This window comes from Phallusia mammillata, chromosome 4 (genome assembly GCF_965637545.1).
Source record: "Phallusia mammillata chromosome 4, kaPhaMamm4.hap1.1, whole genome shotgun sequence".
Classification (NCBI taxonomy): domain Eukaryota; kingdom Metazoa; phylum Chordata; class Ascidiacea; order Phlebobranchia; family Ascidiidae; genus Phallusia; species Phallusia mammillata.
The window spans coordinates 15,843,255-15,866,160 of NC_137255.1; the positions used below are offsets into that span (position 1 = coordinate 15,843,255).

Genomic DNA, 22,906 nt, shown 5'->3' on the forward strand with positions numbered 1-22,906 from the left:
GGAATGTTGTTTAATTGCGAAACTACAGCTGTAAAGTCAACATTCGGGAAAAATTCTTCCCAAAACAAGTTGTAACTAAGCTTTTGATTAAAATTAAGTCGGAATAGTTTGTGTGGGCTCAGGAATATTTAATGAGTGAAAACAACATGAATCAATCCTCATTAGGAACATTCGCCTGGATTCGAATTTTGTCTCGTGGCAAAGTCACCATGACGCAACAATTTCTCACGTTTCGTGACGAAGCATTTTTTTTGTTACGCCCTCAGCTGGACCAATCAAATATAAGTAAGGTCGTTTTCTCTTCGCTGTTCATCGTTTGATACCAAAGAGTTGAACGTGGCAGGGGGGTGGAACGTCACATCGTTGTTACAAAAATTTGATTAAAAAACAGTTAACAAGGTTAGAAAAAGTATTGATTGTTGCTGAATGATGAGACCGCGGAGTTACGAGTTTTAGCTGCATTTTTGTAATGAATCATTGCCTGCGTATATTTCAATTAAAACTAATTTTTTTCAGGAATATCTGGTTAATCTGCTAATACTTCTTAACAGTACCAACTAACATGGCTGAAAATGGAGATTCCAAGCAGTCTGTGTGGGGAACCCCATTCAAAAGGTTTCAAATTTGTTTTGTCAAAATTTAAAATGTCGTCTTGTTCGTAAATTATTTGCATTTGCTTGCATACCGTTTGCAGTAAGTTTCTGTGTTTTGAACAGATTTGCAACAGATGCTATTCATGCTGGTCAGGAACCTGAACAATGGAAGTCCATGATGGTTGTTCCACCAATCACCCCATCAACCACATACAAACAATATTCACCTGGTGAACATACTGTATGTATAAAAACAGTTAAAATAAGTGATATAGATGCTATTTTGCTAACATTGTTTCTGTTTGGTAAAGGGATATGAATACAGTCGTAGTGGAAATCCATCAAGAGTTGTACTAGAACAATGTGTAGCAGCATTAGATGGTGCAAAGCATGGTACATAATTTGTTTGCTTTGACATTACTTGCTGTGTATTACATGATATATTTTCTTGTTGTTTTTTAGCACTTGCATTCGCTAGTGGACTTGCTGCAACCTTAACTTTGATACACACATTGAAATCGGGTGACCATGTAGTTTCAACTGATGATGTTTATGGTGGCACCAATAGGTACAAACATCTTCTGTTATTTTTTGCAAACCTGTGGTTGTGGTCTTTAATTTACCTTTTTTATCAGGTATTTCAGCAAAATTGCTTCCAAATTTGGATTGGAGTTTTCTTTTGTTGATTTTACTGACATGAAAAATGTCAAGGCTGCCTTGAAACCAAATACAAAGGTATTTTTTATTAAGCTTCCTATTTTCAACAATATAAATTGAACAATTTGTTAAAACAGATGGTTTGGGTGGAAACACCAAGCAACCCAACCATGAAAGTTACTGACATTCAGGCTGTTTCTGATGTAATTAGACAACAAGGCGGGATCAAGCTTGTTGTGGACAACACATTTATGTCTGCATACTTTCAGGTATGTTGATATAACTAGTTAAGATTATATTTGAAGTAGTAATCAGCCAGTAGTTAATTTGTGAATTGTAATTTTAGCGACCATTGCTGTTTGGAGCAGATGTAGTTTTGTATTCAGCAACAAAATACATGAATGGTCATAGTGATGTTGTAATGGGTTTGCTGTCCACAAATGATGAAGAGATGTACAAACAACTTGCATTTTTGCAATATGGTTAGTGTTAGAATAAATGCTGTAACATATTGATTGGTGGCCTAAATTTTACTGTTTTTTTAGCAACTGGTCCAGTCCCATCTCCATTTGACTGTTATTTGGTTAATCGTGGTCTGAAAACACTTGCGGTTCGAATGGAACAGCATCAGAAAAATGCAATTGCTGTTGCCAAATTCCTGGAATCAAATCCAAGAGTGACAAAAGTCAAATATCCAGGAAGTGAATCACATCCACATCATCATGTTATTAAAAAGCAGGTACAACAGTATAACATGTGCTAGGACCAGTTTTTAGGTTGAATTGATGTCAAAATTGCTTAAGAGCCATCATGACCATGATACTTGGGGCCGGCACAATTAGCTCTGCTCATAACCCCACACAATATGTTTTAGTACTTTTTTACTGACTCCTACTATGGCCGCGGGAAGGCCTAGGCATGTTGTGGTTACTCAACAAAACAAACATGCTGGTTAGTTCCACCACAAAGATCAAATTGTAAGATGTTGGGTACATATATTTCAACGTGTTTCATGCCTGATACGAATTCAAGGCTAGAATTGCAACATGCTTGGGTAAAAAAATTACACTCAGAATTCGATCCAACATTCAATTCATGAGTGGATTTGGGACATTTATTAGAGATCGGTTGTTCCTTGCCACACCAATTGCTAAGATGGCTTGAAGCAAGACAAATCCGTTTCAGTAACACCTACTGTATTTCGTTACGATAATACCTGTTTCGAACCGTTAAAATGTAATTAAAATATGTCGTCTGTTGTAACGTAAAGTTACACTGAGACGAACCGTCAAAAACAAACAATTTACAACAATGTTGTGTTCGCCATTCGGGTCGCAACTCTATTGTTTCTTATCGGGACAACTGGCACAATTGTCGTACGAGACATATGCTAATTCCTTTCCGAATTTATTTTACCGGCCCATCACAACCTGCAGAAAGCAGCTTGATCTCCGTAGCTGTGGTTTTGTGACAGAACAAAGGTGTAATTTGTTGGTACTGTACAATTATTAAACCCTGTAAGGCAAAACACCTTGTGCCGGAGGGTATCATATTATACAGGCATGTAATGAACTTTAACCTATACGGTTCGTTCCGCTGTAAAAAAAAATTCGACTGAAAAAATAAACTTGCACCGCTACTCAGGCGACTGGATGCTCGGGCATGATAGGATTCTGGATGCAAGGCAATCTCGAAAACTGCAAGAATTTCTTCACTCATCTAAAAGTGTTCACCTTGGCTGAAAGTCTTGGTGGATACGAGAGTCTTGCCGAGCACCCGTGAGTATTTGACTTCCATTACTTGCTTTTATGTTAAAAATAAGTTAACACAGTCATATGTCTATCGTTGCTTTTCTATATGCTATCACATGTGCAACTTCAGTCGTTAAGAAACCTGTGCTTTAGAGCGATCATGACTCACGCCTCAGTGCCTCCCGATCAAAGAGAAAAATTGGGAATCAGTGACACTTTCGTTCGATTGTCGGTTGGTCTTGAAAATGTTGAAGATTTGATCGCTGATCTTGATCAAGCTTTAACCGCTGCTGTAAGTTCTAATTTTCGAAAATACAACAGTTGACATAAGTCCATTTTTGTTTGTTTAAAATTGTAAAAAATATGTTGTCAATTTATTTTAATTTTTTGGTTGGTTCCTGTATCAATTTGCAAATTTGATTATAGGCGTTGTAAAGCATTTTGCCGTTTATTGTTTCAGCTTCCTAAAGACTCCTATTAGTCAAACGTGGAAGGATTCATCACAACACACTATATTTGATCTTTTTGATCAAAATGATTTGCTTAGTTACTAGCAACTGCGTATTTAGCTCCGTTGTAGGGACTTGTAAATATCTAGTAACGACTGACATTACTAAATTAAATTTCTTAGACGAATATTGTAGCTAATACATAATCTTACAATCCATAGCACTACGTCAGCTAGCGTACGTTTTTTGAACCAGAGCTTTGTTACGATTACTGAAAACATTATGCGTAAAAAAACACCTTTTTACTATCATGTTTATGCAATTTATGATCCTTTGTAACACTAGTCATATTTCTATCATTGTTAAAGTTTTTTCTGTCTGCAACAATAGTGCAAAATGCAACATGTTCTTATCAGTTTCAATTAAATCGTGTTTTGGGTGAGTGATTTTGTATGTGTGATCGCGCTTTTGACTGCGCTTAGCGGTTTACTCTTTAAATACACAAATCCAATAGTGTAGAATCCTTATTTTTTGTTGGAATGTCAGGGTTATACACTGCTTTGTACTTTGGTAAGCAACTCATTTTTTATCCAGTACCAGAACCTAATATGTGCAACCGCTTGTGATTTATGGCTTGGTCTGTAAATACACAATGTCTACAGATTATAAACTTGTTCTTGTAAGTCGAATTAAAGACTTTACAAAACAAAGTTGTTAATGCTGCGATCCAAATACAGGTTAATTGGTTACACCAAGGCGATCACCAGCGACCTTTCAGGGTAAACTTGTTGTATAGCATACGGGAAGTTACGTATTTTTGCGTTTTGACTTTACATTTCCAGGAAATATGTGTAGGTTGGTCTTTAATCTTTATGTACCTACTACACAATAGTTACAATTAATCGACTTCATATGATTATTAATATTTGAATCATATTAATAATTATAAAAAGCAATATCAACAATACTGAAATAACAAGGATTTAAATTTCTATCAATCTATACCAGATCTAATCTAATACCAAAAAGATACACTGGATAATATAAAAAAATGTCATTTATGTTACTTTTTTGGCAGCAAAAAAACTGTTAGTGTTAAAATATAATGTGAACTATTTTTTCGCTTTATGGGCGTAAATCAACAAATAAATTAATAACGCTGTAGGTGTTTTTACTATATTCTAGCTGTGACGTCAAAATAAAAAAGGCTCTCATTAGTCGTGGTAATTTTTGCATTAAAAGGTTAATAAGTTAAGTTACAGTTTTGGGGGGTGTAAAATTTTCGAGTAAACGTTTAAAGGGTGTACTATTTCAAAATATGTTGACAAGCACTGTTTTAACGTTTCCCCTCCTTTGTTGTCCGGAGAGAATCTGGTCAATATTTTAGTTACTATGTTAGAATGTTATTGTACGAGCCTCCATGCATCAGAAGAAATAAAACGGCATCTGTTTTTAGCAAGCATCGGCAATGATGGACAATACAGGAGAAGAACCCAACCCTTTTTATAATTCCGTTTAAGAACTTGAAAGAACGCGCACTGCGTAATAAGTCCAGCGGCCAATACGCGGTATACGCCCCGAGCTTTTAAGCCGCGTGCAGTTAGTTACGGCGAGTCCGCGCGAGATTTTGTTTAGGCTCTGCAAACACTAGGAGATAATGCTTACAGCAACTTTACGGAAGCAGCCTGTATATATGTTTGATATTATGTTAGTGCAGGGGTTCCCAGCTGGGGGTACGAAGATCCTTGGGTCACAGAGCAGCTTTTCAAACAGATTTCACAGTACAGTTTTATTTTGGAATTGTAAATGATATTATGCCATTACGGTCTTTGCTTTTAAAAAAAAACAATTATCTCCAAATAATTGTTGTTGTTTAGTAAGAAGCCTCATTGTCTCATAACTATGCTTTTTTTAACAAAAAGCACAAAAGTTAGGAAGAAAATGCACAGATAAAGGGGGCATTCAATGTAGTCTTGCTGTAAATTTGCCACAAACGGTCTACTATCCACCTCTTAAACTAGAGAAAGTAGGAGGAGGGCCAAAACGAACACCTCATTGTTTTCATATTAAATGAACTGTCACTACCATTTTGTTTTGCGTAACAGCTAGAATTAAGACTACTAAATGTCATGCAAAATTTTGGAAACGCTGCTGCTCTTTCTAGAAGTCTAGAATAGAAAAAAATTCAAATATGATAGATGATTTACGTGTTGCCTTATGTAAAATCGAACTATCGTTTGGCGACAAACAAAATAACTGACATTTAATTTATTTTTGTGATTTTTGCATTTTTGTGTGAAATACTGGTTTAACGTTTAATTGAGCTATAAAAGCAATTCAATTTAGCAATATATATCTAAAAAAATCCATCACAATTTTTTGGGGGTACGAAGAATGCTCTGACCTGACAAAGGGGTACGAGCAGCAAAAAAGGTTGGGAACCCCTGTGTTAGAGAATAAAGCGACTAGGGTGTTTCAAAATGGCGGCGTGCAGTCACGTGACGATATGTACCAAGCAAAAACGCACTGCGATAGTTGCAGCTGTGATCCGGATGTTTGTTCAATGTCGTCTCTATAGTCTATCTAGGTTATTGCTTGGCGGAGTTAAAATGTGACAACGCATACAGTCAACATAACGTTTGTAAATATATTTGTGCGTAGCTTAGGCTATATTTCACTTACTCTGTTACTCAGATTGGGAAAAAGGGTTTACGTTAGATAGAATTAGTTGGAAGGCTATTTGTCTACTGTAGGCAATTAAGAGACCTGTATATCTTTCTAAATCCTCTTTAGCACGTTTTTAAAAATAGCCCATAAACTTCATACTTGAGATGACAAACGATGAAAAAGATCAACCATCAATTTGGGGACAACCTTTTCAAAAGTAAGAAACTAGTGTGACGAATTTTTAGTACGTTCATATTTTGTTAATTATGCATTATTCGATTAATTTCACATACCTACGTGCACTTATGATGTTACCGCATTAATTTTGTATCGTTTTGTTTGTATTAATGTCAGGTATGGTTACCTACGATATTTTCACTTTGTTATGGTTGTGTTATATTGTTTTGTCATATTTTCACACTCTTTGGTCATGTACCGAGTTTTTACCACGCACTATTCACTTCTTTATTGTGCACTGTTATGGTTGCTTTTTTCTCGTTTCTATGATCGCATCTTCCCTGTCATTAACGAAATAAGGCTTGGTGGTGCATATTGCTGAAACCAGGTCGTGGTCGGTAGAGCTACTAACACTGAGCTTCACATTTGGGCCGACCTGGGAACTTCTGGTAGGTGGCGCAAAAGAGCATAGGCGTTTATGGTGCTGACTCAGCAATTATTCTTACCGTAAACCCAGATTGCTGTAACAGCATCATAAACGCCTATGCTCTTTTGCGCCACCTACCAGAAGTTCCCAGGTCGGCCCAAAGGTGAAGCTCAGTGTTAGTAGCTCTACCCTCGTGGTCATTCTTTGGCTTTGTGATGAGCCGTTATTGCAGGGTCGGGCCGTTTCCAAAATTAGGGTGGCAGTTTTGATCTAAGGTAGAATTAAGCATAAGGGGTCGATTGGAATTTAACATCGGCACTTAAAATATATTTTAGCCGAATTTCCAAAGCTGTCGAATTAATTCCGTAACACTAGGTTTTAGTTTCAAAACTGCTTAACTGCACAATGTGTTTCATCAGATTTGCAACCGATGCTATTCATGCTGGTCAGGAACCTGAACAATGGAATTCAATGATGGTTGTTCCACCAATCACTGTGTCCTCAACATACAAGCAATACTCGCCTGAAAATCATGCTGTAGGTTCCAGTATTGTTACATCATAGCAACATTAGAATCTAATATATCTGCTTACTTCACAGGGCTACAAATATTGTCGCATTAAAAATCCTTCAAGAGACGTCCTAGAAACATGTGTTGCAGCATTAGATGGCGCCAAACACGGTTTGTTACTTGACTAGAAACATGGGCAATCACTTGAATCAGTCAATGACTTATTTTCGTATTTCCCAGTACGTTTGCTGTAAAGTTAAGAATTTGCTCAACCTGGCCCGATTTTCTGATAAACATTACCACACGTTCGTTTTCATCAGAGTTTTTACGCACTTGTCCTTATCATCTGTTACTAACGGTTTAAAATCAGTTACATTCGAATGCTCTATCTGCAGGGCTGTCAAACACACAGCCCTCGAAAAGTAACGATCGAAATAACCCATTTTAAGCCATTCCAATTGTTACGTAATTGTACGACATTGTTCAATTTAAAGCAACAAAGCACAGTTGGTTCTTTCACTCTGCTGCATCGTATTTGATTGTTATTTATTACTGTGTTGTTTTTTCATGTAGTTAATGGCATTAATGAACATTTAACTTTTTAACCATTCATTTTTTTATGTTCGATAGTGCGGCCATCGACTTACCACTTGCCCCCCTGCATATTTGTCCTTTGCTATTTTAGGTCTGGCGTTTTCTAGTGGCGCTGCTGCAACAGCAACTTGTATGCAAACGTTAAAAACCGGAGATCACATTATTTCTTCCAACGATGTTTACTGTGGCACCAACAGGTTAAGTCGTTTCGACCTAACAGACCTGGTTGATTTTGCGTCAAATGATCTCGCGATTTATTTTTAATCAGATATATCAAGAAAATTGCGGCCAATTCTGGATTGGAATTATCATTTGTTGATTTTACTGATCTAAAAGATGTAGAGGCAGCACTTCTTCCAAACACTAAGGTGTTATGTCAATGTTAATATGAGCACATAATTTATATATCTGATAAAAGTTAACTGCTGGTGTAACTGTGTTTGTAGATGGTGTGGATGGAAACGCCAACCAATCCAACCATGAAAGTCACTGATATTAAGGCAGTGTCCGATTTGGTCCACAAGTACAATAGTGATGTTAAGATTGTTGTGGACAATACTTTTATGACGTCGTATTTCCAAGTACGTTATGAAACTTCGCAATATTTCTCACAATATAGTCGTCATTGTGTTTGTTTTTTTGCAGCGACCTTTGTTATTTGGCGCAGATGCAGTTATGTATTCAGCAACAAAGTATATGAATGGCCATAGTGATGTCGTAATGGGTTTGCTGACTACAAATGACGAGGAATTAATCAAACAACTTCGTTTCCTGCAATATGGTGACAAACCTTGTGCATGAAATCACATTAATATTAAATTTAAACACACGAGTTTTCCATGTGTTTTAGCCATGGGTCCAGTGCCATCTCCGTTTGACTGCTTTTTGGTCAATCGCGGTCTTAAAACTCTTGCAATCAGGATGGAGCAGCATCAAAAGAACGCGATCGCGGTAGCGAAATACCTGGAAGTCAATCCACGAGTGACGAAAACTGTTTATGCTGGAAGCGAATCACATCCACAATTTCACATCACGAAAAAGCAGGTAAAGTCCTTGACTTGTGGATAAAAAAATGGCACCTCTACCACTGTCCATACATTTTGTGTTTGGACAAAGAAAAGGAAAGATATTTTAATTAGCCTGCGCTTTTAGGCGGGTGCACGGGATTAATCAGCGGGAAAAATTTGACTTTGAGTTTGACAAAAGCATTTTGCTTGGTCAATAGGCTAGGTCGCAAGTCACCAACTAAAAACATATTAAAGAATCAAAGATATTCAGTTGTTAATTTGAACTTTGCATGCTTTAAACTGCGACGTAAAGTTTCCTGTGTGCGTGTTTTGCAAACACGCTTGTTGCCTGGGAAATAAACTTGCACCGCTACTCAGGCGATTGGATGTTCAGGCATGATAGGATTCTGGATGCAAGGCAATCTCGAAAACTGCAAGAATTTCTTCACTCATCTAAAAGTGTTCACTTTGGCTGAAAGTCTTGGTGGATACGAGAGTCTTGCCGAGCACCCGTAAGTATTTAACTATTCCATAATTACATTTCCACAGAAATAGGTAAAATGCTTTGAACGAAAAGTGCGCAATTTTTGTTGTTATTTTACATTGTGCTACCAGGGCGATCATGACCCATGGTTCAGTGCCGTCTGATCAAAATGAAAAATCGGGAATCAGTGACACTTTTGTTCGATTGTCCGTTGGTCTGGAAAATGTGGAAGATTTGATCGCTGATCTTGATCAAGCTTTAATTGCTGCTGTAAGTTTTAAAACAAAAATTACTTTTTGGTAAAAATGTTTTGGTAAAGCAATCTTTTTTTGTTGTTTCAGCTGCCTGAAGGCTCTTTTTAATACAGTCAGGAAGGATTTATCAAAACTTTTGCTGACCTGTGGTGCTACAGTTTAGTGTTAATTGCTACTAAAACTGTTATCAAACAACTAATAAATTAATCAAATTATTTGAAAATTTGGGAAGTTTGTTTCCAACTTTCAAATTGCTGTACTGAATGGTTTAATATTTTCACCTGACACCATAAGATATAGGGTAATATATAAAAAATGTCATTTGTGTTACTTGATTTGAAGCACAAGAAAAACGGTTCGTGTTTTATTTATAATGTAGGGCGGGGGTGACAAACTTAAACAACTTTAAGGGCCTAACACAAACTGTTCAGAAAGTCATTCGATCACCATATAGTGAGACGGAGTCTTTCCGGGACTCGCGCTGTACCAACTGAGCTGCACATGCTCTGTCAAGAACCCGCCGAAAGTTCACAAGCATCACAACCACAAGCACCGTTGCCTGCCTCGTATGCTGCACATGTCAGCTTTGTAGTAGGGGAATCGCCAGATCGACCCTTTGTGTGAAAACAATGGTAGAGCTACTAACACCATAACGAGAATCACAACTTTGCTTTCACAAGGGGGCGTAAAGAGCTGAATTTTTATTTAGCGGCTATAAATGGGTTGGGTTGGGAAATATTTACATAAATTTTTTACATTAGTAACTAATTTTTTGGGTTAGTTTTATTGAATTTTAAGTGCTAATACCTTACCCCGACCCTAATAGCCCTAACCGTGAGCACTTTTGAAGATATAACCAATCAAATTTGGGGTGTGATTCTCGTTATGGTGTTACTCTAGCGAAAACAATGACGCAACAAACGCAATTGCTGATTCTAAAGATAGGCTATTTCGATGAACCTATTAAAACGTTGAATATACCACAAAGAGAGAATATTATATCATGTAAACTCACTGGTCTGACAGGGTATTCCGCCTGAATTAAACACAAAACTTCTGAAAGTTACTTTGGGGCCGCACAGAAACTCTTGGAGGGCCGCATGTTTGACACCCCTTATGTATAGGGTCTTTTATTTCGCATTGTATGTGTAGCGACCGTTAGGTGCGCAGCCTGGCCCTGCGCCGTTCGTCACACTAGATAACCCTTTTGTAAAACGCGCCCGTCCTACAGCCTGTCCTCCTAGACGACTAACAGCAAGGCGACAACGTCAATAGCAACGGCAACGGTTTTTCTGTAACCTCAAATAACACACATAAGCCATACGTACACATTATGACGTCATAGCGACCATCACAAATTAATCAGTTTTAACAGTACACACAGGTTTCAAATTAAATCTACATCAATCGGTCATATTTTACATTAGATTACTTCCAAATTACTTGTAATAAGTCCAGTTACGGTAAGAATACACATTAACACAAGTCAAACACAAATCAAATAAGAACATAAAACATACCAACTCTTGGGGGGATTTACTAGCACGCGGCTAGAGGTTCCACAACTGACAATTCAGAATTTTAGCTATTGCTCTTAACATTTACAGTTTCACTTATTCAAATAGAACACAAGAAATTAGGATAAATTCACTTAAATTGACTGCAAACCCAGCAACTAGCGCAGCTCACAAAAACGTGGCGTTCAAAGCGCATGCTCTCTCGCGGATGAATATTTCAATACGTCACGAATAAAGGAGAACTTAAATCAGCCAAGCGGAACAATTAATTCTCGCTGTAACCATAGTATACTAACATACTATGCTGTAGTATACTATGCTGTAACCATAGATGTTAGTATACTATGCTGTAACCATAGATAACTTAATTCACTAGATGCGCAACTCGTCTGCCGGTTAAATATAAAAAAAATCTCTCGGGTGAATTACCACATAGAACAAGATGTAACTTTTAATGTGTAGTTATGTTTGGTTGATGTATTTTTTAAACATTTTTATTTTAACAAATCTAATTTAATTACCACGAACGCGAATATATTGGTTTTGCCTTCCTTCAGACGTTGCACGCTCGAATGAACAAGTACACATTTCGTGTGCATTGGTAAGAACATACACATATTTTGTCGTCTTGTCGAAAGTGTTTTGAGCTGCGACGTTTAATTTGATAAAAATGTTTTAGTTTTTGGAATTTTCTTAATAATATCATAAAAAAATGGCTATTAACCTTATTTATGTAGCAAGTTTGGACTTTGAATTCGCTGAATTGGACAATTTGCAGTATGTGTACCACATTGCTACATACATGGGTTGCCATTATGGTGTCTGCATTTCTGGCCCCGTAGTCAATAAATCCAACTAAGTGGCCTTAGGCCTTCCTAGAATACCAATTTTCTTGACTACATGAGAATAATAAATTAAAAAAACATGAAAAAGTGCACAAATTGCTGCTGTTAACTAACTTTGCATCCACAGAGCATTGACTGCCAATTGGTTGATACCACATGCACCAGAGCCAATATTTTTAACAATCTACCATACAGTGTTTTTAAGGATTGTGTGATGATATGTCAGTTCAAAAAATTATGTGTAAAATTGCAACTTATACCTGTACTACTGTAAAGTACGTGATGATGGCAATATAGGAACACCACTGGTTCTGAGATGATTATATGCTGCTGAAGCTCTAGCAAAAAAATCAATTGCCCAATGAACCACATCAGGGTGGTACCGTCTCCGATTAATGGTCTTTGAAGCATTTTTACATTGCATTTTTAAAAAATGAGGCTTGCCACTCATTAGTGAGTGTTTTTGACTTTCAACCAAATCCTGCAGATGGGAAATGACACATTACTGTTCCAAAATTAAATGAGAAACATTTGAATCTGCATACCAAGATATCCTAATGAATTCGGTCATCCACTGTTACCAATTCTTCTTTACTAGTTGCACTGGGTTTCATTTGCTGCACTCTGTTGCATTCCATTTTTTGCCATACTTTGCACACATTTTACACATTACCGGCCCTTTTTCTGTTACTGTGTTTGAATATTAGGTGATCTAGTTTTAAATGTGTTGCCATATCTACTGGCTACATTGCAGTGAGGTGAGCACATTATGGTTGTGCCTGTCGGGGCGTTCCATGCTTGTATGGCATGTTTGTTAATATTCTTGTTTTTTCCTGCTTACTCCCGTACAAAGTTCAAGGTTATCCAACTCCCCTGTAATGATGCACAAAAAACAATAAAAGCCTAATGGTAAAAACTATCTTGTTTTAAAAGCAGGTGTTATACTTAAAAATGCATTTAAAGTTGATTTCCTCAATGGAGTAATACCCAAAGATAGTGGTTTAACTCACCATCCATAAAATGGAGCCCATTCAACCTCAACATTGCTTGAGATGCAAAGTCTGCCACAAAAAGTATAACATACAGAAACCCAGATTAATTCATAATAAACATAACTGTACCTTATGTATGCTTTAACAATTTTATTTTTATATTGTTCTACCAAAAGGTATTTGCCTTTTCTATAAAATGACTTTTCTAAATGTTGTACAACTTGTTGTTTAAAATGAATTGTTAACTTAAGAAGTGTGTACTAACTTTCAGCTGAGGACCTAATTGTTTAAAAACTTTCTCAACACTTTTAACGCTGTGGTGTTTAACTTATGAAAGAACCTTTCTGTCAAATGGTGCTTTTCTGCTTGTCTTGGCCACAACAAATGATTTTAGCTGTAATAAACATTTATATGTTCATGGGCAATGTTACCAATTTTGTCCTGTACTGCTGTTTAGGATTTTTTTTTGGATGGCAAAGCACCAATTTTTAACTTTTTTCTGCAACCAATAATCAGCAGATCGTTTTTTTTTTTCAAAGTGATCTTCACATATGAATGCTCTGTTTGAAAAGAATTATTGTTTGATTTTGACAACAGAAGTGGGTTAAAAGGAAATTAATATTACGTTTCTTTATGAAGCATGTATTATGTCTCCCTAAGTTGGGTCAAGCAATGAGAGCACACATTTTTGTAAATTGCTGTAATGTTTCTTCATATCAGAGTTGCTTTGAAATTCAGGATTGCAAATTTTAAACAAAGATTTTTTGCCATTGGCTGGCACGATGTGGCTGACCTAGCTATTACACAGAAATACAACTAAATCACAAATACGAGAATTTGGTCTTGTCCATGGTATATTTAACATACAAAATCAATCAAACAAAAACGGTTAGTGATCCTTTTAAAACACACAATAAACTTCTAAAAACGAATAAAATACACGAGATACATAACACTTACGTAACCTGCAAATTTATTATCACTTCAATTCCAAAGTTATTTGACGTTTAATGCAATAAATTGCGATTTTTTGCCAATATCTTTACTCCTCACCCATTGCCCGCCATTGTAAATAAGCCAATGTCTACTGGTTCATTCGAGCGTGACCTGTCTGAGCGATTTCGCCGAGTTGCGCATCTAGTGAATTAAGTTATCTATGCTGTAACAGTATGTGTAAAAAATTAAATAAAGCAACGCACAAGTGCCTGCATTTTCTGTTCGATAAGCTGTTGGAATGAAATGACTTGAGCTGTTTCTTTCAGCGGTCTGCATTCAGGTGTCGTTATGTACCAAGCAAAACACCATTATTGCGGCAGTTGTAGTTGCGATCCAGATGTTTGTGCAAAAAAATGGGTTATTGCTTGGTTTAGTTATAGGTTGTTACAATATAATCAACATAGCGTTCTTAGCAATAAAATTGTGACATATAGATATGCGTGTGTAACTAAGCCTACATATAATTGCTTAGTCGAATCATAAAAAGGTTTACATTATAAATCATGCTTTTTAGTAGGTAGGCTAATCTATTAAAACTTAACAAATAAATCTTTCTTGTGGTAAGTTATTTTTTTTATTATACGCATCTTACTTGCATGATTGCTGCTTTGATATATTTTGGCGCGTAAAGGCGATGATAATTATCATACAATTTTACAATTGTAAAACCAATAACATAAAAACGTGTACGTTATAGATTTTTCATTTTTACCGAACTGCCTAAAAGTGAATTATACAGGTTGAATAAAACAAAGCAACAGAAAAGACAAATTTATTGTTTCACTGTAAAAGGTCCCAGGCTGCTGGTAAATTCACTTTCTTTTGTGACTGATCTGCGTCGCCTTTGTACATTGCAACTCTGCAAAATAGTTTTAATTAATATGGATCATTTTAGTAAAACTATAGATACCAGTCAGGGATGTTTTCGTTGTAAGCGATGATCTATTTTGTAAAAAAATGCTTATAGTTTGTTTGGTTTAGTTGTTGGAAAAAAAAAAAAATGAACACTGTTAGACTTTTACAGATTGCTACTGACCGGACAAGAGCAATCCTCTGTGTCTCTATGGCATACGCGGGTCTGGCAATGCAAGTACATCTCTTGTGATGCTAAATTTACTTTCGCCCAGTAAAACGCAAGAAAGGAAAATTTTACGTGTGTTGACAAACAATTGTTATAAACGATGTTTCCTCCTGTGACACCAAGGGCATCAGACACGGCACACCTAAAAAAAGATTTTATCAATACAGATCAACTGTGCAAGTACGTGAATATAAATACCCATCATGTACGGTTCTGAATGCGTATTGGTCGTTTATAGGTGAAGGATTTGAGGAAACCCAACAGTTAATCAACTACAAAATAATAGTTCATGAACTAATAGAGTTTATTTTTTCATATTTTGCTGACTCTTTAATATCATACCTGCAGTACCAGTTTTGTGTAATACGATTTTAGTTCAGCCTTGACGAAAATTCGTTGTCCTGCTGAGATTTGTGTTGGCTGTTGCGCGCTGAAGGGCATAGTGTACAAGTTGGTGGGGTAAGCCAGTAATTGCACAACTTGGCTTCCTGTGTGTGATATCTTAGCATCCAGCACACACCTGCATTTAATGAAGACCAATGTTGTTGTTTTTTTTACAATGTACAAACCGAAATTATTTTCCTTTAAAAATGTGTTTGGCAAGGTTTGACAAACCCAAACTGAACAAACTGAATTGTTTAATAAAAGTAAGAAAACAGATTCGTTTGCCCATATTGTCTGGCTCAAACTTATTTTGAGTATTTATATATATATATATATATATATATATATAAGCTATTGCTGCTAGGCATAATATCAAGTTTGTAGAGGCAAATGCAATTTTATTCCGACGTTTCGACGTCCTATACAGGTCGTCTTCATCAGAGAAAAATTTATACCTCTGTGTCTAAATAAAAGTGCTATAGGCCTAGGAGGGTGTAATAACCAAAAGTGCTATAGGAGGGTGTAATAACCAAACTAATTCGATAAAAGAATAATTACCGCAAAATGGGACGATGTTTAATTACTTCAGTTAGCTTCGAGTCGTAAGTGCAGGCGATGTCAATGATAAATGTTGGAACTGATCTTGCAATTGTGTTGCTTGCGTCAACTGCTGCAGGTTTAATTGTTCGTAATTGATGAGTAAAGGTTGTCCAACTTCCGTTTGTCTAAATATAACTCCAAGTCAACTCCAAATAAATTTATTTTCACTTTAAACAACGATAAAAAAATCGCCTAAATCGCAAATGTATGCCCACTTTAAAGTTTTAGCACCGATACAGTGTTAGGTTTTTTCTGACTCATTTTGGTTTGGCATGATAGTAGCCTACCTTGACTTGACTTCCACAACGTTTGACTGCCAAAGTATTGGATATTACAATTCTTCCTGTCGGCGGGGCAACATTAACAAATGGTTCAGGTTGCATTATACATTCCGGTGCAACATCTTGTAACTCAAAACAACAATTCAAGTTAGGGTAGAAAGTATAAGTACGAACACAACAGGCAAAGTTGAAACATCCAACCTTAAACATAGGATTGAAGGTCAAATTTCTGTCGTACAGGGCGAGGTCCTCAACCTTGCACCCTCGAACAATAAATGGACAAAGATCCAAACTACAATTACCAGATGATGTTAAACAACTACTGTGTGATGAGTTGAATCACAGTGGCTCATTCCTTACCGCACATACGTCGCCACACCACACGTGACGTTCAGGTTGATTTCTGACACAATATTTGAGAACGTATCCCATTTATTCGTCGCGTTGTAGCCAGAGCAATCTATAAAGACAAGCATTACGTACAGGCCGTCCATTTTGAACATTTAATTTTTACCAGGGAAATTCAACGGAGCTGGACCACTTTCAGGACCACCTCCGGCAGCTGATGGGTTAAACACACTGCAATTTTTACCTTGGTGGAATGGATGACAGTGACAGTGTCCCATATCATTACACACCTATAATTGTATGTACTTAATATAATTGCATTTTTAACGTTTGTAAACTTTATTTACAACCTTCTTAAATCCGAAAAATAAACACAAATCAGTACTTTCTACACTCACTTGTTTAAGGACATGTTATTGACACATAATATCATGAATTCAAATTGTTACGTTTGGCTTACCCCTGTCACCAAGCTGCAATTGGGACAAACATTCAAAGGTGTTTCTTCACACACTTTTTTATTGCACACCTAAACAGAATTGTGTCATCGTTCCTAAACTTTTGCTGTGACTTACATAAACCTCGACCCTCTGTGATTTTTAGAACGTCAATGTGAATTCCCAATTAACTTAAACGTTAATTAACAAATTTAAGAGGTAAAAAAAAAACTGAACTACAGAACATTATAAGGTGTTCTACCAATCAACAAAAAATGAATATTTTGAATATGTTGCGTTGGAGCATATTATAGGCAAACAAACTTTACTCCGTTTATGTTGCATGCTGTTCCATCCTTTACGTAGTAGACGTCTTTTCCTGGAATTTCTGCTGTGTACCCATACGTACATGAATGTCCAGAAACACTTAGTGTTTTAGCCCGACTAGTGATTGATTGTCCAATTCGTATGTCAGTTACCTTGTCGCAATAGAGTTTTCCACAATCTTTATTTCTGTTGTTCAGAACGAAACAGATACTTGTAACTCATGTATAACAAATATACATGAGTTATTTTTAGACATACATGGACTTATAAACAAACCTACGGCTGAACAAAGTATGTATGGATAACAGGCAAATGTAAGGTTCTTACGTTGAGCTCTTGTATATTTCTCTCTTTCGTTTGAAGTTTTGTCGGTTACGGCGTCACATGTCATATCAACTGCTTTAAAGCCGCTTATATTCTTACGTTAAATGTAATTGTATGAGCAAGACTAAGTTTGACTTACTCCAATGTACAGGGTATAAATGACCCGTTGGTTGTTGCTCCACAGTTTCCTCCTTCAAATCCATTTCTGTTGAGATCATAGCAGAGTTTGTCCCCATTGACAGCAGCTGCATTTACTTGACCTACGCAAGTAATGAAATGTTAGCGAAATGTTTGCATTAAGTTTGAATCATAAAATCTACCTTTTTATGAACAACCTGCAAGTTTAAAAAATGTTTTTTCTCACCCTCAAAGAGTATTCCGCACTGCCTGTCTCTTGTCATACAGTAGCCGCCTTTACAACGATCCATTCCCAAGTTACACCAAGTTCCGTCCATTGCAATCCTGTTTGCTGGACACTGTAATGTTACATGCTCTCATTAACGTTGTTATGACCGGTTTTTGTCACATCTTTATTGCAACAACAATCGAGGCTTGATGCTCACTGGCTAATTATGTAAAAGGCTATGACAAATTGCACCCCGTCACACAATTACTGGTTTTCAATATTATTGTTGCAATTTTTACTTTGCTTTAATGCGTGCAAATAAAGAATTGAATTGCACCAAAACAGAACTATATGTATGTATTGTATTTCTAAAGGGCACGAACCGTAACATTTTCACCGTCGCAATATTCAGGCAAATCGCATTCAAGGTCACAGAGCTCCCTGCATGGGACACCAGGTGGCGCTCTTCTACACGTGTTTTGATCACAGCAAGCGCTCCTGTCACACTCAGCAAATTCCCATAACTTACAGGTGTGTGGATTGCAACACAAGCTGAGTTAAACATGCAGTTTAAAAATCGACATCGGGACGCAAATATTCTGATAGGTAATGAATATGGATACTATGGCTAAAATGATGAGCGTAATATTTAGGAAAACGGCATCGCTGTTTATTTGCATTGGTATGTCCAGCCTAATATTTGACTTAGCATGGTTACGTTGCAGACTATAATAACTTTTGTCGAAAATATCTGCAAAATTAAGCTCTTATTCGATATGTTAGATAAGTTATGCATTATATTTGGTCTTTAAGAACAGGTTTTGTTTAAATTCGTAACGAAAAGTGGTTATTCGTTGCTTACAAGTCCTACAATAAAACTTTGCACAATGCCGAGCAGGATATCCGCTTCTACCTTTTGCATTCTTCCACAGTGCCACAGTCACACTCTTCACCTGCTTCTACCCACTTGTTTCCGCATCGAACGGTAGGTAATATCGAAGTCGGTTTGTTAAGTAAACATGAACCGGTACTAAGTTCCAGTTGATCATTTAACATTTGCTTGCTGCAGTTGGACCAGTAGATTTGACTTAGCCCCCTGTGTTTGTTAATCACTTTTTGTCGGTATAATTTTTATTGGTAGAATATGTAAATGCATACCGAAGGAAGGGGTTCATTATGCAGTACGTCTCTTCGCAAACGCAGCTTGCTGTGTCGTGGTCTATTCCAAGCACGTGACCCAGTTCGTGAGCAAGAAGTATTGTGGTTTTCAATGGTAATCTGTTGTTTGTCATCACCTACAGCAGTGGTTTTCAACCTTTTTCATATCGGGACCCATTTTAGCCACTAAATACTTGCGACCCCCATTAAAAATGTCCATACTGTTTTGATAATCACTGCTATAAACTCTTACGTTGGGCAAAGAAGAAGGGCCTTAGCTTGCTGATCTGTTCGGATTTCTTACGCAAAGTATCCTGTTAAAGCACGTTTGCCAAAGCGGTGCTGTGGTACTGGCGTTGAGCTATCTTCCGTATTGTGACATAATAGAGCATTTGTTTTGTATCGTAATGGTCATAATAAAACACAAAATAAGTTTACATCAAATGGTGTGTTTTCCTTTTGGTATTGCTGATAAACATTTACTTTTTATCAGTTTAACAAGGGCCTTCGCGACCACCAGTAAAATGGCAAACGAACCCCACGGGGGTCGCGACCCACAGGTTGAAAACCACTGACCTACAGGAAGTGTTTGAAGTATTGTAAAATATTTGAGAAAAATGTGATGGCCGTCACCGATGTAATAAACTGCGTCGCCGGTTAAATAGGAAACTTACAGATGCGTAAGATACTGAAGAGGTTTGACACATTTGCTTGAGGACGGCTATCCCCAATAGATAGACGTTGCCTGCTCCAGAATATTCAATGTAATCTCCGTATGTGAGCAAAATCGAGGTGTCAGATCTGTGCCAGGAAGAATTTTCTGGCGTGTTTGAAAGTTGCGTGAGGCGGTAAAGCGCAAAATCTATTAAAGTCTAAAGACAATTAAGTTGTGATAAGAAATATCAAAGGTTCAAAAACGGTGGGTTTCTGCCCAAGGCCTGAGCGAAATTTGTTGTTGTGCACCCATGTATAGAGTTTAGAGGACTAAAACAGCGTTACAAATGGTCATGTTAACAAATGATTGTCGACTAAATACAAATATATGATTGGTCGGTAATGAAAAATCTTACCAAGCTCGCGGATTGCGACAAATTGAACAAATTCTGTTTGTCAAAAAACACCACGCTGCTTAGAACAATCCGAATATTTAACGGCTGAAACAGGCAATCCATGCCATTGGTATATTCGAACATCATCTCTCTCAGTTGGTTTTCAGTAAAGCTAGAATACTGCAACAGTATATAAAAATTCGTTTTTCTATTGCTTGAATCCCATTAAACCTAAAGATTTCGTTCAACCGTTTTACCAGATCATAGTTGATGACGAACATGACTTCGACGTATTTGACCTCTGACAAAACGCTTCGCTTTTTTCTTGGATTTGGCCCATCTAAAACACAGAATTTTTATTCATTTTGCACATTTTCATACACGCGTCCAACTCTAAGCAATGCTAAGGCAAAGGGTAGCGTAGATTCGACGAAGATCTCTCCACTTCTCATGTTAACATCCCTTAATTCCTATCTATGCTATCGTTAAAAATGTGGTATTCGCAGGAAAGTAAAGTGACGGCCCAAAGTAACGGGGACAACACTTAATTTCGATTTAATTTGCGATCTACATTATACACAAACAACGCGATGTACACCGAGTTGGTAATTTTTTTTTGTTCAATAAGCACATTAAAACTCTACGAATCAAACCATCAAAGTTAGTTCGTCAAAATGAATTTAACAAAACAGCTAAAAGTGCAAACTAATTTCTTCATTCGCCTCTGGCACTCGACATTTGTTTAAATTATTTGCAAAAAATACCTTGTTCGGTTTTTATTATCTTTGGCATATTAAGAGTAATACATCGTTGAGGATGTTCATCACGTATTTTTTCTCCAAGGTAAGCAATATGTCGGTTAGATTGTGAATACTCGACTGCTGGTTGAATAACTATTGTGTCATGAAGGTCGTTGATCATAAGATAACCGCTGTGAAGTTGCACACTTTAATGTTAAATAGGAAAAAATGAAGTGGATACTTACTCTAGTCCTTTGCAAGTTTTAATTGCCACCATTCCCACTTCATTTTCATTTTCGAATGCTTTTCCACCATAGAAGCAAAAATTCATGCTCTGTGTATAACAAACATAATCAAAAACATCATACGGTTTCGAATTGCTTTGAAACGAACCTTTTTATCCGGAAACGAAATATTTCCGGAAGACACATGCACTGTTGTAAGTAGTTCATCGAGTATATCAAAGTTAAGGGTTAATTTTAGCACAAAAACGCGTCCCATCGTTTCTAGCTGAAAAGTCACATATTTCTTGTGAAGGCCATCATACTTCTGAAAAAATGTTGTTTATTCTCCGGCAAATTGTTTTCAAAAGAAAAAGATCAAACCGTGTTTTTAGTTTTTGTCGACAAATCGTTACTCCAAGCTCCATTAATTCGTTGTTTCGGATAAACCACTTCGTAATCCTGGGTTTGGTTGAAGTTTGCGACCGATTCGTTTAATCCTGTTAAATTACAAGTGAATCAATTCTCTTTTAGCAGCTTATTAAGATTGTCCAAAGTGTGTTTTCGTCATTTTTATTGAAAATTGCAACTTAATGAATAATGTACATTTATTTTCACTAAAACAATTCTAGCTACAGAAAATTTTTCGTTTGATATAGGTGCCTCGCATCATCTATTGCAAGTTTTTGTACTATAGTTTTAAACAAAACTAATAGTTTTAAACAAAACAAATCCTTACCAGTAAGTAGTAATACCAGAAGCATTTGAAATCCTTTAAGATACTCCATGTTGATCAACCACGACGAAAAAACTACTAAATATCATGCGACCATTTTTTCAAACTAAAATGTGTTGGTTGTCTTTACATCCGGGCTAACCGTGAGACTCGTATAGGTCACTCGATATTACCTGTGTAGACTAACCAATAATTTGTACAAAACGCTTTTTTGAGCTGTTAATAAGTCATTTTCCCACAATAGTCTTGTATAATGTAGGCTAGTATATGTCATTTTGAAACTTGTTTTTTGTTTGGTAATGCACTCTTTGCTTGTAGTTCCAGCTGCCTGTAAACTGGAAAATGAAGTATCACGGCATTCATGGGATTGTTTCCTAGCCACTTTCAGCTAATTTTTGTTGTTTGGTGATGTATATAAACTATGACAGATTTCGAGCAAATGTAAAATTCGCATTAAAAGTTACCAAATCATTCAGCCAAAATTATTTTACTAACTGTAAGCTATTTTTTCCAATTGTGCCCAGTAATTATAAACACCTGTTTTTGTAAACAATCCTATCATGCAGTTGTTTTAGTGGACTGGAGAGTGCATCACAATGAGTTACATTAACGGTAAACATCTTTCAACGACTGACAACATTTAATTAAGTTAACTTTGCAAGTTGCGCCCGACATTAACAAACAATCCGTGACAATATAAGCTGGTATGCTTTGCAAAATCATGAAACACACTTGTAACTGAACTTTAAGGGTAACCTCATTGTGACTTATTTACCATTAGTGTGCGTTGTTTTCCTACATTATTTTCACTTCTCAAATCCGAAGAAGGATAAATCGTTCCTTTTCGTTCATTCAGTTTCGTTTTGGTTTGGTCTCAAATACACAATTTCTACATCTTATAAACTTCTTTTGGTTAGTCATTAAAGATTTCATGAAACAAAGCTGTTTAGTGC

General features: G+C 36.6%; 4 protein-coding genes across 5 annotated transcripts; 2 read left to right on the top strand and 2 right to left on the bottom strand.

Moving 5' to 3' along the window:
* The first annotated feature begins 493 nt into the window (after nucleotides 1–493).
* On the top strand, nucleotides 494–3,971 carry LOC145224162 (cystathionine gamma-lyase-like). 2 transcript variants are annotated; one of them, XM_080090601.1, is made up of 11 exons: nucleotides 495–615; nucleotides 717–834; nucleotides 905–986; nucleotides 1,056–1,161; nucleotides 1,229–1,328; nucleotides 1,388–1,519; nucleotides 1,597–1,732; nucleotides 1,796–1,989; nucleotides 2,895–3,028; nucleotides 3,155–3,293; nucleotides 3,462–3,971. In XM_080090601.1, exons 1-11 carry the CDS (start codon nucleotides 563–565, stop codon nucleotides 3,480–3,482), a joined length of 1,215 nt encoding a protein of 404 aa, XP_079946727.1. In that variant the 5' UTR covers nucleotides 495–562; the 3' UTR covers nucleotides 3,483–3,971. The 2 variants fall into 2 exon arrangements, with proteins under 2 accessions (XP_079946726.1, XP_079946727.1); XM_080090600.1 differs by lacking the exon at nucleotides 3,462–3,971 and having other exon boundaries at nucleotides 494–615; nucleotides 3,155–3,341.
* Nucleotides 3,972–6,167: 2,196 nt separating this feature from the next.
* Nucleotides 6,168–9,863, top strand: LOC145224163 (cystathionine gamma-lyase-like). Its single transcript, XM_080090603.1, has 11 exons — nucleotides 6,168–6,334; nucleotides 7,141–7,258; nucleotides 7,322–7,403; nucleotides 7,918–8,023; nucleotides 8,095–8,194; nucleotides 8,273–8,407; nucleotides 8,472–8,607; nucleotides 8,677–8,870; nucleotides 9,212–9,345; nucleotides 9,449–9,587; nucleotides 9,659–9,863. The coding sequence occupies exons 1-11, from the start codon at nucleotides 6,282–6,284 to the stop codon at nucleotides 9,677–9,679; spliced, it is 1,218 nt and encodes a 405-aa protein (XP_079946729.1). The 5' UTR covers nucleotides 6,168–6,281; the 3' UTR covers nucleotides 9,680–9,863.
* Nucleotides 9,864–15,319: 5,456 nt separating this feature from the next.
* On the bottom strand, nucleotides 15,320–17,180 carry LOC145224799 (uncharacterized). The gene is made up of 5 exons (XM_080091377.1): nucleotides 17,076–17,180; nucleotides 16,782–16,905; nucleotides 16,274–16,727; nucleotides 15,945–16,111; nucleotides 15,320–15,522 (listed from the first exon to the last, which is right to left on the bottom strand). Exons 3-5 carry the CDS (start codon nucleotides 16,475–16,477, stop codon nucleotides 15,339–15,341), a joined length of 555 nt encoding a protein of 184 aa, XP_079947503.1. The 5' UTR covers nucleotides 16,478–16,727; nucleotides 16,782–16,905; nucleotides 17,076–17,180; the 3' UTR covers nucleotides 15,320–15,338.
* Nucleotides 16,624–22,005, bottom strand: LOC145223517 (zinc metalloproteinase-disintegrin-like atrase-A). The gene is made up of 16 exons (XM_080089928.1): nucleotides 21,957–22,005; nucleotides 21,602–21,717; nucleotides 21,390–21,545; nucleotides 21,242–21,330; nucleotides 21,021–21,187; nucleotides 20,514–20,596; nucleotides 20,278–20,436; nucleotides 19,882–20,079; nucleotides 19,208–19,344; nucleotides 18,963–19,145; nucleotides 18,433–18,601; nucleotides 18,068–18,179; nucleotides 17,843–17,963; nucleotides 17,382–17,565; nucleotides 16,782–16,905; nucleotides 16,624–16,727 (listed from the first exon to the last, which is right to left on the bottom strand). The coding sequence occupies exons 1-16, from the start codon at nucleotides 22,003–22,005 to the stop codon at nucleotides 16,624–16,626; spliced, it is 2,151 nt and encodes a 716-aa protein (XP_079946054.1).
* Between the last annotated feature and the right edge of the window lie 901 nt (nucleotides 22,006–22,906).

Coding starts and splice junctions, on each gene's coding strand:
- LOC145224162 (XM_080090600.1), top strand. CDS start 563: ATGGCTGAAAATGGAGATTCCAAGCAGTCTGTGTGGGGAACCCCATTC. Junction 1,162..1,228: donor GTTTATGGTGGCACCAATAG/GTACAAACATCT, acceptor CTTTTTTATCAG/GTATTTCAGCAAAATTGCTT. Junction 1,733..1,795: donor ACTTGCATTTTTGCAATATG/GTTAGTGTTAGA, acceptor CTGTTTTTTTAG/CAACTGGTCCAGTCCCATCT.
- LOC145224163 (XM_080090603.1), top strand. CDS start 6,282: ATGACAAACGATGAAAAAGATCAACCATCAATTTGGGGACAACCTTTT. Junction 8,195..8,272: donor CACTTCTTCCAAACACTAAG/GTGTTATGTCAA, acceptor CTGTGTTTGTAG/ATGGTGTGGATGGAAACGCC. Junction 8,408..8,471: donor TTATGACGTCGTATTTCCAA/GTACGTTATGAA, acceptor GTTTTTTTGCAG/CGACCTTTGTTATTTGGCGC.
- LOC145224799 (XM_080091377.1), bottom strand. CDS start 16,477: ATGTTTAAGGTTGGATGTTTCAACTTTGCCTGTTGTGTTCGTACTTAT. Junction 16,112..16,273: donor GTTGTGGAAGTCAAGTCAAG/GTAGGCTACTAT, acceptor AGTTATATTTAG/ACAAACGGAAGTTGGACAAC. Junction 15,523..15,944: donor AAACATCGTCCCATTTTGCG/GTAATTATTCTT, acceptor CATTAAATGCAG/GTGTGTGCTGGATGCTAAGA.
- LOC145223517 (XM_080089928.1), bottom strand. CDS start 22,005: ATGGAGTATCTTAAAGGATTTCAAATGCTTCTGGTATTACTACTTACT. Junction 20,597..21,020: donor GATAATAAAAACCGAACAAG/GTATTTTTTGCA, acceptor TCTGTGTTTTAG/ATGGGCCAAATCCAAGAAAA. Junction 19,345..19,881: donor CTTCAGTATCTTACGCATCT/GTAAGTTTCCTA, acceptor CCACTGCTGTAG/GTGATGACAAACAACAGATT.